Here is a 16,730-nt window from a genome sequence, read left to right as displayed (position 1 = left end):
ATGTAAAAAGAAAGAAAAAGAAATTGATATACATACGTGTATATATATATATGAATGTGCATTTTTTTACACACTCTTTGAATAATCTTATATACTTCCTTAGTTTCTAATTGGATATCCAAACTTGAATCTAAACTTAGTATCTTATTTATATAAATATGTGTTATATTAGTCAATATTGCTCTGAGGTAGTTTTTATAACTGTTTGCTAATATCAAGAATACATATTTTTCTGTCATAAATCTTGGAAGTGCATTTTCACACAGAGTTTGTTTGGGGTAGGGAGAAAATATCATTGTGATTTGCCATCAGTATTATTAGACAACACACAAATGTTGGGGTTGATTTGTTCCTACCACCCCTTTTTCTTTTTTTACTAAAGAGATCATGTTTAACTTTAGAGTATACAACACTATATATTGTTTTAACTAAAAAAAAGAAAAAAGAAAAAGTAATATTGCTGCAGTGGCCAAGTATGCATGTTTCAACTCCAGAAAAATTCACATTACCTCGTCTTGCAAATCATTCATTAATAAGCTACTGGTAACACATGCCATCTGAATCTCCCAAAGAGACACAGACAGATCTTTATTAAAACTATGTGGTGAGTCCGGTGCTAAATATAAGTATAAATGTGCCTTTCCATGCCTGCAATTTTCTGAAATCCAAAAGTTCTTTGGAGCTAGGCAGCAAGATAATACTTCAACATAATTTAAATGCATTCTTCTTCCAATTAAAATGTAGGACTATACATTCTCTACCTCCAAATCACATTCCCTTCCAAAATCTTATTTTATCAACCAATTAAATTTAAGGATGGCTCTTACCTCTCTGTCTGTTGTAATAGCCACATCTTCAATTCAGATACTATATTGGGATTTACAGACTAACTTTATATTCAGTGCCTTCTTTAATGATCTGAGCAACCTTCTGAGAGTGAGGAAAGATATTTACTAAGGAGCTTTCATTTGCTTCTTGGCCCCACTAAATAACCAAGTAAGCTCCTTGAAAGGATTGTTGAGTGTTCTGCTCTATTTTGGGGGTGCTAGTTTTTAAGTATGTTTCATCTAAAAATCTAGGAAGAAATACCTTTTCCCTCATGTTTAGTGAATAATTTATTTAATTATTTTAAACTGTTTATTCACAAAAATATTTGGGTGCTTCATGTTAAAAAGAAGAGATTATGACAAAAATTTTAACACAGGGAAAAAAAAGAAAAAAACAATAATACGGAGGGGAAGAATATAAGAGGTTTGAAGGAGAATAGAAATATTCTACAATGGTGGTCATGGGCTTGCGAGAGCTAATTGTGCTTGTTTCTTCACAGTCAGTGACGTCAAGTTGCCAATTTGAAAGTGGCCATGGTGTGACTATTCACGCCATGGAAATGTACACAGGTCAGAGCTCTTTTTCCAGATAGTTTATCAGAACATTGCCCTAAAACCTCAATTAACCTTTGTGTTAAAATAACTGAGGTATAAGCTTCATTACATCTCATGTAAGTTAAAATAACATATAGAAGTTAAAACAACAGATGTAAGCTTCATTTTATTCCCCTGTAGAGCTTTGTAAACCTAAAGACTATCTCAGTACTGCCTCAGTCCATGAACAATGGGTACTGATGAGAGAATACAATCTATTCTTTGTTCATTTCTTCATTAAGGAAATATTTGGTGGGGTGATGTAACAATAGTATATATTATGTGTCTTGCAATCACAGACGATCTTTGCTTTGCCACTTCTGGTCGTGTATTTTGAGCAAGTTACTCAAATCCACTATCCAGAAATGACGGGTAATATAAAATAGCATTAAACTTCAGAGTTATTGTAAACTTTAAGAAGATAATGCTTACAAATTACTTAGCATTGTCTCTGGCACATAGTAAGAGCTCACTACATGTTACCTTTTATGACAAGGCTTCTACTATAGGTGAGATTCTCTGTAAGACACCAGAAATACTAACATGAGGTCCCTGCCTTCAAGAAGCTTACAGTCTAGAGGAACTGATCTAATTCTTAATTTACATCTCTGAGATTTTGCTGGGTGTAACAGTATAACTGCTTGATATTTTACCCTTTTACAATTCAGTTTGGAAATGGGTACTTTTTAAACTCTAAGGTTTAAGAAGTATTAAACATGTAGGTTGTAATAGAAGCATTTAGTAGAGCTACAAACCTTTTCTTCATTGCCATTTTTATTCACTGTTAATTCCCATGAATATTTTTGTAGTTTTTTGAAACGTTTCATTTATTTTAATGTTGCCTAAACACGCAAGTATAAGAGCTTTGCTTTCTGTAAGTATTGCCAGCTTTTTTTTTTTTAATACATTTTCCTTCTTCAAAAGTGTTTGGTGCTAAGATTTTGTTTTTGAGAAGAGTTTATACTTTTCGTAGTCTTATTATTTTATTATTTCAAATGGACGTTTCACAGTTTAATTTTATTGAAGCATCTTTTAGAGAAGATGTGTTAGAGAACTGAACTTTGGAACACCAACAATATTGTTAATATTTGACACATATTGAGAGCCAAATAGTTCCCAGTGTTCAAGCCATTCCCTGATATCATGTAGAATTCCTTGGGCAGCTAACTCAACCTTGGGATCTAACAGCAGCTAACCACTGCCTAGACCAGGTAAAAGATACAAGTCAATCCATTATCTAATATGCCATACTGTATCAAATATCACAGTTTTAATAGGGAAAATAGAAATATGAAATTTAATTCCATTTGACAAATATAGTTTATATAAAATAAATCATGTACATATATACATAAACATAACCATAATCATTTTTAAGTATGTAACTGAGTATGTATATATACTTTTCCCCATATGCATGAGATGTCACAATAAAATTAGTATATGGAATAAGCAGCAGCTAGGAAGCTGGAAATCCAAGAAAATCACCACTTCTAGTATATTTCCTCTGTGTAGGCCATAACTTAAACCAGTATGACTAATTTATTTTGTTTCTGATTGAAAATATGGGGGAGAGAATTGTTGAAAAGAGCTGGTGTGACTTTCAGGTAGTTGGTCTCCATCTAGTATCCTTCATTCTCTCATTTGTACTTTCTAGTCTGTCTTGACTTGTCAACTGCTACTTCCAGAAGATAAAATGGACAATTCCAAACACAGATTTGACTTGGACTGATTGCTATATACCAGAAATTCTATACTCTGAGATACTTCCTAAAAACTCTGAATTGTTGGGTATCTTCTAGCAGCTCTCAAATTCATTTGAAGAAGGGTACATTTGGCAGGGGAGTGTGGTGACGTGAGCGTGGGTCCTGCTAGCATTTGAAACTTGTATATACTTTCTTAAAGAACTGAAGCAGTAGGGAAATACAATTAAGCAGAAATAAGGCCTTGAAGAGATGACCTGAGCCTCACTGTTCCATTATCAGGAAACCAGAGAATAATTCGAGTAAGTGAAAGATTTATCTGAAAGTAAAAACCAAATCTGGAGAACCACAGGGAATTTTAAAGGGGAGAATTAGTACTATAAGTGATAGGTCCTCTGTATATTGTGGCTGGTTTCATCCTCAGAGAACAGAGAAGGTAAGAAAAGCCAAGAGTGAATAATAAAACGACACAAGATATTTTATAAAAATCTTAAGTTCCAAGGTAAGATTTGTATGAAAGGAAGACTTCTAAATTACTCCACGTATTCTTTAACTTCAGTTGATCATGATCTTCTTCTCCCTAGAAAGGAGGATGGACTAAGGAACTACTCAGGGTTTTATTTTTTTTATTTATTTAGGTTTGTTTTCTGACACCAAATAAGAGGGATTTTTTTCCCTCTCACCAACCAGTTCTCCACCAGTTGGGTCCAACAATTCCATTCCATTCTGACGTTAACTATCCAGAGTTAGCCCGGGCCCCACAGACTGCCTCCACTTCAGGCACCAGCCACAAATGGGGTGCCCCAGCTACCCACATTTCCGCTCAGCTGACTACAAATTAGAGGTTCCCAGGAGCCCCCCTTGAGCTCAATAATTCACTAGAATGACTCGCAGAACTCAGGAAAGTGTTTTACTTATTATTACTGGTTTATTTTAAAGGCTACCACTCAGGAACCGCCAAATGGAAGCAACGCATAAGGGGGGGACAGGGGGGGGCGGCGAGTGTCCATGCCCTCTTCAGGCGTGCCACCCTTCCAGCACCTCAGTGTGCTGAACAGCCCAGAAACTCTCTGAACTCCACTGTTTAGGGTTTTCGTGGAGGCCATTGGTGATTGAACTCAGCCTCTACTCCCTCTCCTCTCCGTGGAGGCTGAACGTTTCAATCCTTTAATCACATTTTTTTGTTCCTCTTGCTACTAACCCCCATTCTGAAGCTCTCTAGGGACCCACCAAGAGTTACCTCATTAGCATAAATGCCAGTAAGGCTGACCGGGGTTCATTAAGAATAACAAAAGACACTCCCATCACTCAGGAAATCCCATTGGTTTTAGGAGCTGTGTGACAGGATCTGGGGACAAAAACCAAATATATTTTTCATTCTATCACAGAACCAAATCATGAACAACTCCCATAAGCTAACTGGGGATCCTCAGGGAACTGACTCCTTTTCTGAGACCAAATCAGACTTCGGAACTAGTGAAAGGCAATGTTTCTCATCTTTTCCAGGAGGTGTGAAGAAATTAATATTCTATAGTGTTTCCAAACTAATGAACAAAGCAAAATGATACAGTTTCAGCGAGCTGAAAATCCTCCAGTTAATAGAACCAACAAAATTTTCAGTAACGTTTAGCTTTACCTTCTTCGCATCCTGTGATTAACACGGGAGCTTCGCTCTTCACTGAGTTCATATATGAAAGTGTCACATGCCCACATGTTATCAGCCGGTCTCCTCCTCCTCCTTAATTCGGAAAGGTGCGTCCACTTCATTCTGAAGTAAATGCTTACAACGACAGAGCTTTCCTTAGGTATCTCCTTGTAAACGTAGAGGCGAACACCAGTCAACTCTTTTCAGGGTGCCAAGATAGCTCGAGTCATAAATGGATTCTTTTCTAAAAAACAGATTACTATATTCATGTGGTTGGCAGAGCAAAACCCCTCTCTGAAAGCTGTCCACAACCTAATTTCCAGAACCTGTGAACACTGTTACTTTACATGGCAAAGGGAAATTAAAGTTGCAGTGGAATTAAGATTGCTAAACTCTGCATAGGGAGATTTTCCTGGATTACCTTGGGTGGGTTCCATGTCATCACAAATTCTGAAAAATGGAAGAGACAGCAGAGGAGGTCAGAAATAGGAGATATGCTGTATGATAAGAAAGCAACCCACTGTTGCTGGCTTTGAAGATGGAAGAAAGAGGACACAAACCAAGGAAAGCAAGTGGCTTCTAGAGGCTGGAAAAGGAAAGGAAATGGATCACCCCCAAGACCCTTCAGAAAGGAACACAGCCTTACCGACACATTTATTTTAGCCCAATGAGACCCATGCTGGACTCGATAGATTTTAAGAACATAGATTCGCGTGGTTTCAAGCCACTAAGTTTGTGGTGGTTTTTTTACATCAGTAATAGAAAACTAATACTTGAACTAATAACTTTAAAACAAACCTATTTCTCATTTATGAACAGCAAAAGGTCCCAGTCTGAGAAAAACAAAGGTTTGCACTAGGACGGGCCCATGTTAGTCTCCAAGCCCTCAGCTTCCTTTCCTGATGTGTGCCAGCAGCAAAATGTATTAATAAAGAAAATATGGTGACCTGCCCTACAATGAAAGTATATATTTTACAGAGAATTAAAAATACCACTGCTCTGTTCCTATGTTAATTCTTAGAAGCTCTTTCATTATTATTAGAACAACAATTCTACTAGAGGTCTTCATTCACACTTGTGTGTCTGTGTCATGTACATAAAATAAATTAGAAGATGGCCTCACTATTTGCAGAAACTGCCTAATTCTTCATGCAATGTAGCTTTCTTATAACCAAGCCTTTTTTCTTTTCCTTACCAACTTTCAAGTGGAGGAAGTTCAGGTGCTATTATACTAATTACCCTTCATGTCCAAGTTACCCAGAATTTATTTATTACTCTCTGTAATACTTGTGCTTTGGGCTGTGCACATTTCTAATAGTGTAGCATTGTTTAACTCATTGTTTAACTTCCTCCCAAATCAGCATCATAAAGAAGGTATGGTGGGAATGAAACACCTGAGAGCTGCACTTTGTGATCACCTTCCACGTATAAACTCCTAGAGCAGGAATTGGTTTTTATTGACTGTCTTAGTCCCTAAGTAATGCCTAACGCATAGTAGGTATTCAATAAGTATTTGTTGAATCAATGTTAAGTACAAATTTTTTTGACAAGGCATCACAAGGAATATCTTTCATTAAGTGCTGCGTTGTTTAATGTAGGTTTTGTTGCTTTTTCAATACCCCTGGGCTGATTTATAGACTCCTGAACTTAAAGCCAGAAGTTCACTAAGAAAAACTATGTAAAAATGAGAAATGGTGCTTCCGGTTTAGTGCTACCCAGTTCTGTTTTCTAAAATATACAAGTTAGTAGTCCCTGAAAAAGATTAAGGCAAACTTGAAAGAGGCTAGAAATCAGGAAAAATTAACTTTAACCACATTGGAAATATAAAGGGAACATTTTTTCAAAATAATATCATAATGAAAGACCATGCCCCACAATTTCTCTTAAAAAAGAAAAAGTACTTCCCGTTACAATCATTTTGTGATTGATTACTTCTCTTTTCAAATACTAGATACTTCATTTTCTTCAAAGACTAGGGGTATTTTTTGTCAATTGGTTAGAACTTTGATCTGCTCCCCAGAGAAAAGTATATACCCCCAAAACTATAAGACTAGATCTGACCTTGTACTCATATTAAAGTCATCAATACTCTTCGTTTGAGGGTTTTGCCTCTTTTCTGTCAAGCCCGTGAAATTGCTCTTGACAGCTGAATGATAATTGAGTGGCAGTTTACTTATTAAGAGTCCCTAAGGGTGGGAGGGTTATGATTTACTCTGAAACATGGGTCAATCTCAAGGTTCCAAAGTGTATAGGGACATTATTTTCAAATCAGCCAGCCAGATTTTGAGACGTCATCTGTGCTTGGCGTGGGGCTGTCTAGAAGTTGATGTAGTATTGGGAGGGCTGAGCAAAGCGGCAGGGGTCTCCTGGGAGCCTGTGATGCTCAGGTGAGGCTTCAGTCAGTGAGCTGAAAAGAAAAAGCATGACCTGGACAGAGGAAACCCTAACGTGTTTGTAAATCACTTGCCACCATTTGGTTCTAGCAGTGATTACATTCCCAGAAGCACAACGTGCGCTCGGAGCGTTTCAGTATTAATAATGATGTACAAAGCATAATATGCCTGTTTAGACAGACTGCTGCTTTTCACATGGGTAAGGATAAACATTTTGGACACTGCATAACAGTTTTCAAAAGTATGTTAGAAGTCAGAGTGTCTTTTTGAAAGGCATGGCTCCCTGCACCCCGAATCTTCCACTTGCCATTCTAGCAACGTGTTTTTCTCCATTTTTAGTATCCTGGCTGAACTAATCCCTAGAGGTTCATTGTCTCCAGATGCTCACGAGAATCAGTTCAATAACTTGACATTTCTGGAAGGAGGGCATGATTTTAATTCCATAAAACTACACATAATGAGGGGAAGGGATGGGAAGGAGTCAGAGGAGAGTCGGTAGAATTGGCACAGGGTTTTCTGTGAGCTGGGGAAAGCTGGTTGGCTGGGCAGCCCTGACTGCAGGCACCAAGGCTCAGGCTCCTGCCCAGACTCAGGCTCAGGCCCAGGCCCAGGCCCAGGCTCAGGCCCAGACTCAGGCCCAGGCCCAGGCTCAGGCTCATTACAGGCTCAGGCCCAGGCCCAGGCTCAGGCCCAGACTCAGGCCCAGGCCCAGGCTCAGGCTCATTACAGGCTCAGGCCCAGACAGACTCAGGCAATGACCTGATGGTGGGACTATAGTTGCAGCAGCCACACCAGGCGGCCTGAAGGCCTCAAACGTCTGGTGGTGTTTCTGGGGTGTGGCCTCTGACCCTGGTCCAAAGTTAAGCCTGCAATGCCCAATCAACATACTTCTCCATATAGATGGTGAAAAGTGACCTCAAAGATAGTCTGGGTTTGAGAGGTAAGTCATGATTTGTCAGTAACATGCTTTAAATAGTCAACATAACTCTGAAGGCTTATTCAAGTGGAATGTGAGCCTATTAACACTCTCATCTCCCGACAACAGCAGCACATCCCTCCTTCCCAATCTCTGAACATTCAGGAGTCGTGTAACTAAGTAATTTAAAAAGCTAATTTCAAGATGTACTCTAGGATATTTACAAAATACATTCAATTTTTCATTAACATCGTTATGAAAGTATTTCTTTGAAATAAGAGTAATTAGTCATGTTTCTAAACGAATCAGAACACTACTTTTCATCTGGATGTTGACTGAAAGTAATATGAAATCATATGTAATGATTAAACAAATGTAAAAAGAAAGAAAAAGAAATTGATATACATACGTGTATATATATATATGAGATAGACATGTATATTTGGAGAAATATGTTAATCACTAGTGAATTTGGCTAAAGGGTATATGGAACTTCTTTATACTGCTCTACGATTTTTCTGTAAAGTTGAAATTATTTTTTTAAATGTACATAAATAATGTCCTGCATGTAAAAAATGTGAAATCATAGGTAATGATTAAATAAATGTAAATCCTATAGCCTGAAGATTTCAAAATTACTGACATTTTTCAAATTGCTGTTTTGATTTATTTTCTTGTCATTCAAATGTCTCATTCTGTTTCCATATTTGGCACTTTAATAAATGTCAATGACATCCCCAAATTCATTCATGTGATAGGTGAATCCTAAAGTGAGCAATTGTCTTCTATCATTTATGAATTTGTGTAAATCTGTTCCCATCAGTCTTTCTCCATTTCTAATTCCCGAAAAGCAACCAACACACTTTTAAACCATGTTGCTATCCAACTCAAATTGTATTTCAGAAGATTTGATTAAAAACTACAAAAGAACTACTTTCAACAAAAGCTTCTTCTAGTGGAGCACAAACATTTGGGGCATGCAGTCCTTTCCCTGCCTCGTAGCTTTAGAGGGAGATGTGTGTGGAAGAGGAATTGATCACAAACTAAATCCACCCCAGGCTTCCTTATATATCCATTAAGGAGGTGAAAATGTGCAGTGGCTTTTCTACCATCGAATCTTAGCTATACATCCCTGTTTTCAATGTCTCAGAAGAAAGGCAAGAGATATTTGCTTAATGAAGATGTAAGAAGGAAAACAGCAATATCAAGTAAATATTCAAATCTCATAACAAGATAATCTGAAAAAAAGAGGCTCATTCATAAATCATAGCCGTTAGAGCATTACCCTTCATTCAGATTGTTCTTTTGACTAATATTAAGCATACTGTGTTATGCAAATAAAGAGGTTGACTTTGTTGACGTTTGAATAATGATTTGGTAGTTTTGGAGTATTTGCATTGACTTTCTTATTTATACACTCTTAAAGTTTGGAAGTTTCCACTTTGGATGGCTCATAGCTGAAAGCAGTTTTTCTCTAACCCAGGCAATCAATCAGTGTTTATTAAAAGTGAGCTTTTATGCCTAAAACTTTAAATTCTCAAATCCATGTAGGATACCAAACTTTAAACAGTTTTATGCTTTGCTAGTAGCCCATGCTCTTCTGGGGACAGAAGCACGAGAGTCCTTCCATTATTGAGCAAAACCTTGTGAAGAAGTTGCAGTTTTAGAGACTTCCCCCCTCCTCTTCTAAGGAGTAATTCATAGCTTTTTGCCATAGGAGGTGTGTTGTTAAATGAGACGGTGTGTATACGATGACATACTAGCAGCCATTGCAGCATTCAATTCCGTGTCACTTCTTTCACCTTTGTAGATAACTGACTCATAAGACTACAGAGAAAGTGCTCACTGGTTTCCTCGAATATGAATTTACGTCTCTGATCTAGATACTTTTGGATACTGTGATTTCATTGTAGAAATTCCTATACTTGTGGGATAAAACAAATGCTAAGCCCATATTGAGTTTCAAGCTGAATGAGCAGAAAATAAAGATAAAATGCCTTTCTATTTGAGAACATGATGATGTTTTAATTGTTACAGCATTTGGCATGCCTAATGTACACAATCCTTGACATTCATATAATAACAAAAGAAAGTTGTTTGGGATTTTTCTTTTATTTCCTAGTGTCCCCTTTCCTCTCTAGTATTTCTCCCACCCCCATCCCAGCCCTGGCTTTTAGCTCTTCTCCCGTTCCCCCATCCTTCTATAAAGAAACACTCCATGCAGTAAAGGGATACAAGTCAAAATACCTCATTTCTATGTAGATAGGCCAATGCTGCTTATTACCTAGCTATGATGAACAGACCACCATCGTTGTGACAACTGATGAAGATGCCTCCAGGGTAAAACAAAGGTTTACATATTACACAAGCAATTTAACTGTTTTCTAAACATATTGCCAAGACAGTGGGAGTTGGCAGCCCACACTGTGTTTTAGGTTTTGGAGACTTGGATTAGAAGTGAGTGCTGATTATGAACCTTTTTATTTATCGTCTATGGACTATAAGCAGCCTAGTAACCCAGCAGAGAATTCTTCACAGCACTTAAACTTGTCTTCCTCGCTTCCCAAGATTACGTACACAAATCACTTGACAAAAGTGGTGGAAGGGTCTTGTGCATAGATAACCACACAAGACAATTGGCTTGTTCTAACCCTTAAAGAGTTCCGCAAAGGGAAATGTTTTATAATCCTTTTCTGTGCAGTAGGCAAGGGAGAAAAGAAAAGAGTTTGGGCAAAGATTATCCAGAAGAAAGAAAGAGATTCTTTTGGGGTTCCAGTTGAAACACAATAAAGAACATAATTAACTTCGCAATTCTTTGTGTTTCTCATTTGACTGCAGGGAGGAGATGAAAGAGGACTGCTAAGCCTTGCATTCCATCCCAATTACAAGAAAAATGGAAAGCTGTATGCGTCTTACACCACCAACCAAGAACGGTGGGCTATCGGGCCACATGACCACATTCTCAGAGTTGTGGAGTACACCGTGTCCAGGTAGCACTGAAACGCATGGAGACATACATATTTTTAAATATTAGGTTCCCTGTATCTCTTCATAATTTTGTGTTTAGAAGTTACAAATAAATAGCCATAAAGTGGCAATAAGTAAACCTTAATCTCTGTGTTGTTTAAAAGCCCATGTGCTTTAAGAAGAACTGGGGAAAATGATCTCTCTGGAACTTTTCCTCAGTTATCTTTTAACTGAAATGCTACTTCTGAAGCTTAGAAAAATCACATCATTTTCTGGTAATTTTTACCAGCCCCATTGCAAGTGTGTGCTTCCTTATTTACAGGCAGCTCTTTGCTTCCCTGTGTGTATGTACTGTTTACTTCCTGGATGGATTACTTTACATCTTTAACAATCGTGGTATTGTTTCCTCCCCACGATGTAGAAAAAATCCCCATCAGGTTGATTTGAGAACTGCCAGAGTGTTTCTGGAAGTTGCGGAACTCCACAGAAAGCATCTGGGAGGACAACTGCTCTTTGGCCCGGATGGCTTTCTGTACGTCATCCTCGGCGACGGGATGATCACACTGGATGACATGGAAGAGATGGACGGATTAAGGTAAAAAACAAAACAAAACAGGTTCCTCTTGATGCTAAGATGTTTGAAGTGCCAGGAAAAAGGGTCAGATCCAGTGAGTGAAAAACAGTCTTTGAATTAAATCACGTTGGTTAAATATTTAACTTTGGTTGTCAATGTCTTCATTTATAAAATGAAGAGGAATTCAGTCAGATGCTGATGTAATATTTTTGAAAGTCGTTATACCGAGATGTCCTAAAACAAGTTACTGCTGTGTAGTTTGGGCTACACAGAGCCCTGAGAAGCAAGCAACACCTTGTCCTCTGAGTAGCTGCCCTGCAATCCACGCAGCTTTCAGCACTCTGTGTGATGGGCTAACATACTCCAGCGGGCCTTCATGGGGGATGCAAAGTACATGGATTGGCAAAAAATGAAGTGGACAGATGCAAACAGCTGTGCCCTACCGATGCTGTCATTTTCGGCCACCGTCCAGCTGTGTCTTGGTGCCGCCACTTGTCTGAAACCAAACTGCCCCTTGTTTCATTTCCCACCGTATGGAATTTGGAACTTGAATTAATTTTGTCTCAAATAGGGGCGTGAGTCCCAGAGCAACCTCCCTGCATTTAGTTTAGGTGCAATGTGTCACAGAAACACAAAGCACTCATGTCATCCCCCAATGTCTCAGTGACTTCACAGGCTCAGTGCTCCGGCTGGATGTGGACACGGATATGTGCAGTGTGCCTTATTCCATCCCCAGGAGCAACCCGCACTTCAACAGCACCAACCAGCCCCCGGAAGTGTTTGCCCATGGCCTCCACGATCCAGGCAGGTGAGAACACCAGCCTGCCCCCTCACCTGCTGGAAAGCCAGGCTGGGATTTGGGGACTGGGAAAAGAAAGAGGGGTCCAGGCATAGAGCAGCCAAAGAGCGCTGTGCAGGCTGTGCCCCTAAAGTCACACTGGCTTATGATCCAAGCCGGTCTATAGCATTCGCTTCTATTAACGCGTGAAGCGGACAGACTTAGAAGGCACAGAAAAGGACAAATTCATGGAGAAAAATCGCCTGAAAGTTTTGGAGGGCTCTTATTAGATAAACACTGTTGCATGAGTAGTGTAATGATCTAGACTTCAGTCTGAATAATCAGAGAGATAATAAACCTTCTAATGTGTCTCCTTAAACCCATCTAACGCCCTACGATACTTTCCTTACGCATTAAATGAAGGTGGTAATAGCTACCTTACAAGGATGCTGTAATGATTAAATGCATTTCCATAAGTAAAGCACGAAATAGTGTCTGGCACATCTGGTGGATTTTAAATAAATTATAACTCTTATTATCATAGCCTCACTTAATATATATGATGGTACAGTATCAATTTGTAAGGAGTTGACTAAATGTTACCATTCTTCTCCTTGAAAAAATTAACTAGTACTAAAGGAAGTCCTATTGACTACTGACCATCATGAACCATAAAGAGAGGAACACTGAAAAGTATGGAGAGTGAGAAACTTGGGGTGTACTTTTAAAAAGCTATGAAGTATATATAATACAGCAATCCTGTGATGAAAACTTCATTCCAATCTGTGGTCTGGTAGTCATACTAAGGGGAACTGGCCACATTCATTCATTTACTAGCTACAGTATTACTGCTATTTAATGTTTATTGAGTGTTCACTGTGTGCAAGGTGAGTATTTTTCAAACTTTTTATTTTTATAATCCCTCATGCCCTTCATCTCCCCTCCATCAAAGTCCAACTCTACAGTTCATTTCCGTTTTGGCATCTCAGCAGATCTTAAAATCTGTGCGACAGGGAATACTTAAGGTGGGTTCAGGATGTGGAGGAAACGGTCACATTCCATTCCGATAGCTCAGAACTCACAGATACCACCACAAAGCAGCACTTTGAAGTCGAGCAGCCTGAGTCACCACAATCCCACTGGCGCTTGCAGACAATCTTCCTGGGGGTCCCGAACCCTCCGTGTAAAAACACAGGGTGAGGCACTTTGCAGACTGTGGCAGGCTGCCTGTGCGTGGAGCCCGAACTTCCCCGGCGGCAGAGGGCTGGAGGAACAGCCCGCCTTCCTCCAAGGTTCTTTGAAGCAGAGGAACATTTAATAAAGCAGAGAGGAAACTAAAATAATTACTGGCTAGAAGAAAAGCTGACTTTTATTAAGCACCTTGGTACAGAGTACTGAGCTAAGTACCGTATTTCCCCATGTATAAGACGCACCTTTTTTCAAAAAATTTGGGGTCTAAAAACTGAGTGTGTCTTACTTATACAGTGGTTGTAGATTTCAAATGCCATGGATGGAACTGAGGACGAGGCAATATATGAAGACAGTGACTCGTCATCAGACACAGATGAGGACAAGCTAATGGTTGGGAGTTTTGAGAGTGATGAGGAGTTGTATGAATTTTATGATGAATAAAACTTGAGTTCAATAACTTTATGTAATACATTTTTTTTCAAATTTCAGGCCCCCAAATTCAGGTGTGTCTTATACATGGGAGCGTCTTATACATGGGGAAATATGGTATCTCATGCATATTATCTCATTTATACCTCTCAGCAGTTCTCTGAGATAGCAGGCATCAGGCCCCCTCCCCCCTTTTTTTTTTAAGACTGTAATTTTTTACAGCAGTTTTAATTTCACAACAAAATTAAGTGGAACATACACAGCTCTCCCATATACCCCCTACCGGTGCACATGCATAGCCCCCCCCCAAATAATATCCCCACCAGTGGTCCATTTGTGACAACTGAGGAACCTACAGGGACACATCGCCACCACCCAAAGTCCGGGGTTTACGTTTGGGTTCACTCTTGGTGGTGTACATCCTATGGGTTTGGACAAATGTATACTAACGTGCATCTACCTGTATAGCATCATACAGAGAAGTTCCACTGGGAGGCCTCTTTTTTTACAGAAGAAAGTAAAAGTTAGAAGGCTCAAGGGGTTCCCAGCGGACCTAGAACTCAGCCGGAGCTAAACCTCATGGCACCCAGCAGCCCAGCCTTTGGGACATCTGGCCTTTTCTTCTAGATGCGCTCCTTTTTGTTAGAAACAGGTCAAACCTTTTCTTGTCCTAGTTTCTTCATCTTAGAAGAAAGGCAATCCAGAAAACCTTTCTCACCCTGTACGGATTTCGTTCCACCTTAAGTCACAGTCTGTCTGTGTCCTGATCCCTGCCAGGCATTGTACTCTGTGAATCACTGAATTCGAGAGGACAATACAGGGACTGTTGCCCAAGAACAACTCACTCATCTTTGGCAGGTCAGGCTTATAGTTCCCCCATTATGAGTGGGATCATTTGGAGGCAACACTTTTTGTTCTGTGGCTGTTGTTTAAGTAATTGCTACTACAACTCTTGAGTTGCTTAGGACCCAGAACCTATTGTCAGATTGTGTTATTTTTTAATTTATTTAATTGCCCCAAGGGTTTTGTTTTTAAGTCAGTGGTTTTTTTGGCCTAAAACAGTGATTCTGAACGGGATGATCTGGCAATGTCTAGAAACACTGTTGGTTGTCACAACTTAGGAGGAAGGGATCATGCCACTGGCATCTAACGGGTAGAGGCCAGAGATGCTGCTAAACATCCTACCACCCTCAGGACAGCACCCCGCACCCAAAGATTGATCTCACTCAAAGAGTCCACAATGCCAGGTTTGAGAAACCTGAAAACAATGCAACACTATTTTCCACATTTGTGAGAACTTCAAAGTTATATTATTAAACTTTATTCTTCCCGCAACCTAAACTCCTAACACCCAGTCCCTCATTGACTTAAACGTTCAACAAATAGTGAGCCCCTTTGGTATCCCAGGGTTGAAGCAGGTGACAGAGATAGAGAGGAACAAGAGGGAAGTGGCTCCTGGCCTCACGGAGTTGACAGTAGTGGCTGAAGTCACAGAAAAATCCTGGCCCCAGAACATGAAGACAGAGTCAACATCAAAGACCTGCATGGCTGTGGGACAAGCTTGAATTTATTCCCTGAATTGGAGTGCACACTTGGCTGTGTGAGAGCAGCCTGAGCTCTAGCATGTAGCGAGTCCATGTAACACACACAAAACTAATAAATACAACTACTTTTATATTGCGTGTTGCAGATGTAGGCTGCTGCTGCTGCTGATTCTTATACTTTACCGGTATATTATACACGTGGTATTCCTTAACAACAGACAACAAGTGTTTTAAGTCGGTGTGCACATTCATAGCGGAGGGGGATACCAAGGAAAATTATGAAATATTCTCCAGAGATCATTAAGCTTCAGCAGAATAAACAAACATATCAGGATGTCTCCTTGAGCCTTCTCTGGAGGGTCCAAACCAAATAGCCCATAGGGTCCTTGTCAGCCCACAAAGAGTTCCTGTGTCAGGGATCTCTAGTCTCAGATGGGAAGACAGGCATGTAGGAATTCATGGGTCCCCCTTTTGTTATGCAGATGCGCTGTGGATCGACACCCCACTGATGTAAACATCAATTTAACAATACTTTGTTCAGACTCCAATGGAAAGAACAGATCATCAGCCAGAATCCTACAGATAATAAAGGGAAAAGATTACGGTAAGTAAGTAGAGCATAAGTTGTTGATTTTGCTTTGGTTCGGGTTTTATTTTATTTTTGTATATTAATTGAAGAGAAAAGGATTCCTGCAAAATGAGCATTGGGGAAGCATAGAAACAGTGGCCTAACAGTGGTAAGGGAGTAAATTGCTCACTTTTTAAAGGTCCAGTGACTCTTACAAGCCCTCAGGGTTCCATTTGGGTAATTACCTTTCCCAGGGATTGAATGGTGCTCTGTAGATCCAAAAAACTTAATGGACCTTCAAAAGTTAGCAGTTTATATTTTGCTCATCTGAGACTCAAGATGAATAACTTCTATTTATTTAATGTATAAGGGAGAGCTTGTCTTAACATCTTATATACAGAAGAAAAAAAGGAAGTGTTAAAGGTAAGAAATTTCTTAATAGCCAACATGCTAGTCTTAGCAATTAGGAAAATATAAGTGTTTCAAATAAGAATGTAATGTGTTTCTCAGTTGGTTAAGAGCTCGCTCAAGAGTTTGAGCTCTGAGCAACAGCGGTTCGAGTCCAGCCCGAGCTGAGCAGCCGCTGAGCTGCCAACAGGTA

General features: G+C 39.4%; 1 protein-coding gene and 1 long non-coding RNA gene across 5 annotated transcripts in view; one reads left to right on the top strand and one right to left on the bottom strand.

The window, feature by feature from the left end:
* The window catches only part of HHIP (hedgehog interacting protein), a 92,300-nt gene that overhangs the window by 45,319 nt on the left and 30,251 nt on the right, over positions 1–16,730 (top strand). For all 3 annotated transcript variants that reach the window (XM_019662061.1, XM_019662059.1, XM_019662058.1), the window contains exons 5-8: positions 10,917–11,068; positions 11,467–11,640; positions 12,284–12,427; positions 16,044–16,165. In XM_019662061.1, coding sequence (XP_019517606.1) covers positions 10,917–11,068; positions 11,467–11,640; positions 12,284–12,427; positions 16,044–16,165 — 592 coding nt within the window. The remainder of the gene's footprint in view (positions 1–10,916; positions 11,069–11,466; positions 11,641–12,283; positions 12,428–16,043; positions 16,166–16,730) is intronic.
* LOC109393120 (uncharacterized) overlaps positions 1–16,730 on the bottom strand; it is a 69,347-nt gene that overhangs the window by 24,330 nt on the left and 28,287 nt on the right. The window contains exon 2 of one of the 2 annotated variants that reach the window (XR_002126184.1): positions 4,761–5,013. The exons of the other annotated variant lie outside the window; for it this stretch is intronic. This is a non-coding gene — a long non-coding RNA (uncharacterized LOC109393120). The remainder of the gene's footprint in view (positions 1–4,760; positions 5,014–16,730) is intronic. 2 annotated transcript variants of the gene reach the window in all.

The sequence above is a fragment of the Hipposideros armiger genome, unplaced genomic scaffold, assembly GCF_001890085.2.
Source record: "Hipposideros armiger isolate ML-2016 unplaced genomic scaffold, ASM189008v1 scaffold_364, whole genome shotgun sequence".
NCBI classification, from domain to species: Eukaryota; Metazoa; Chordata; class Mammalia; order Chiroptera; family Hipposideridae; genus Hipposideros; species Hipposideros armiger.
Note: the sequence above shows the minus strand (reverse complement) of the source record. Positions and strands in the feature narration are given on the sequence as shown.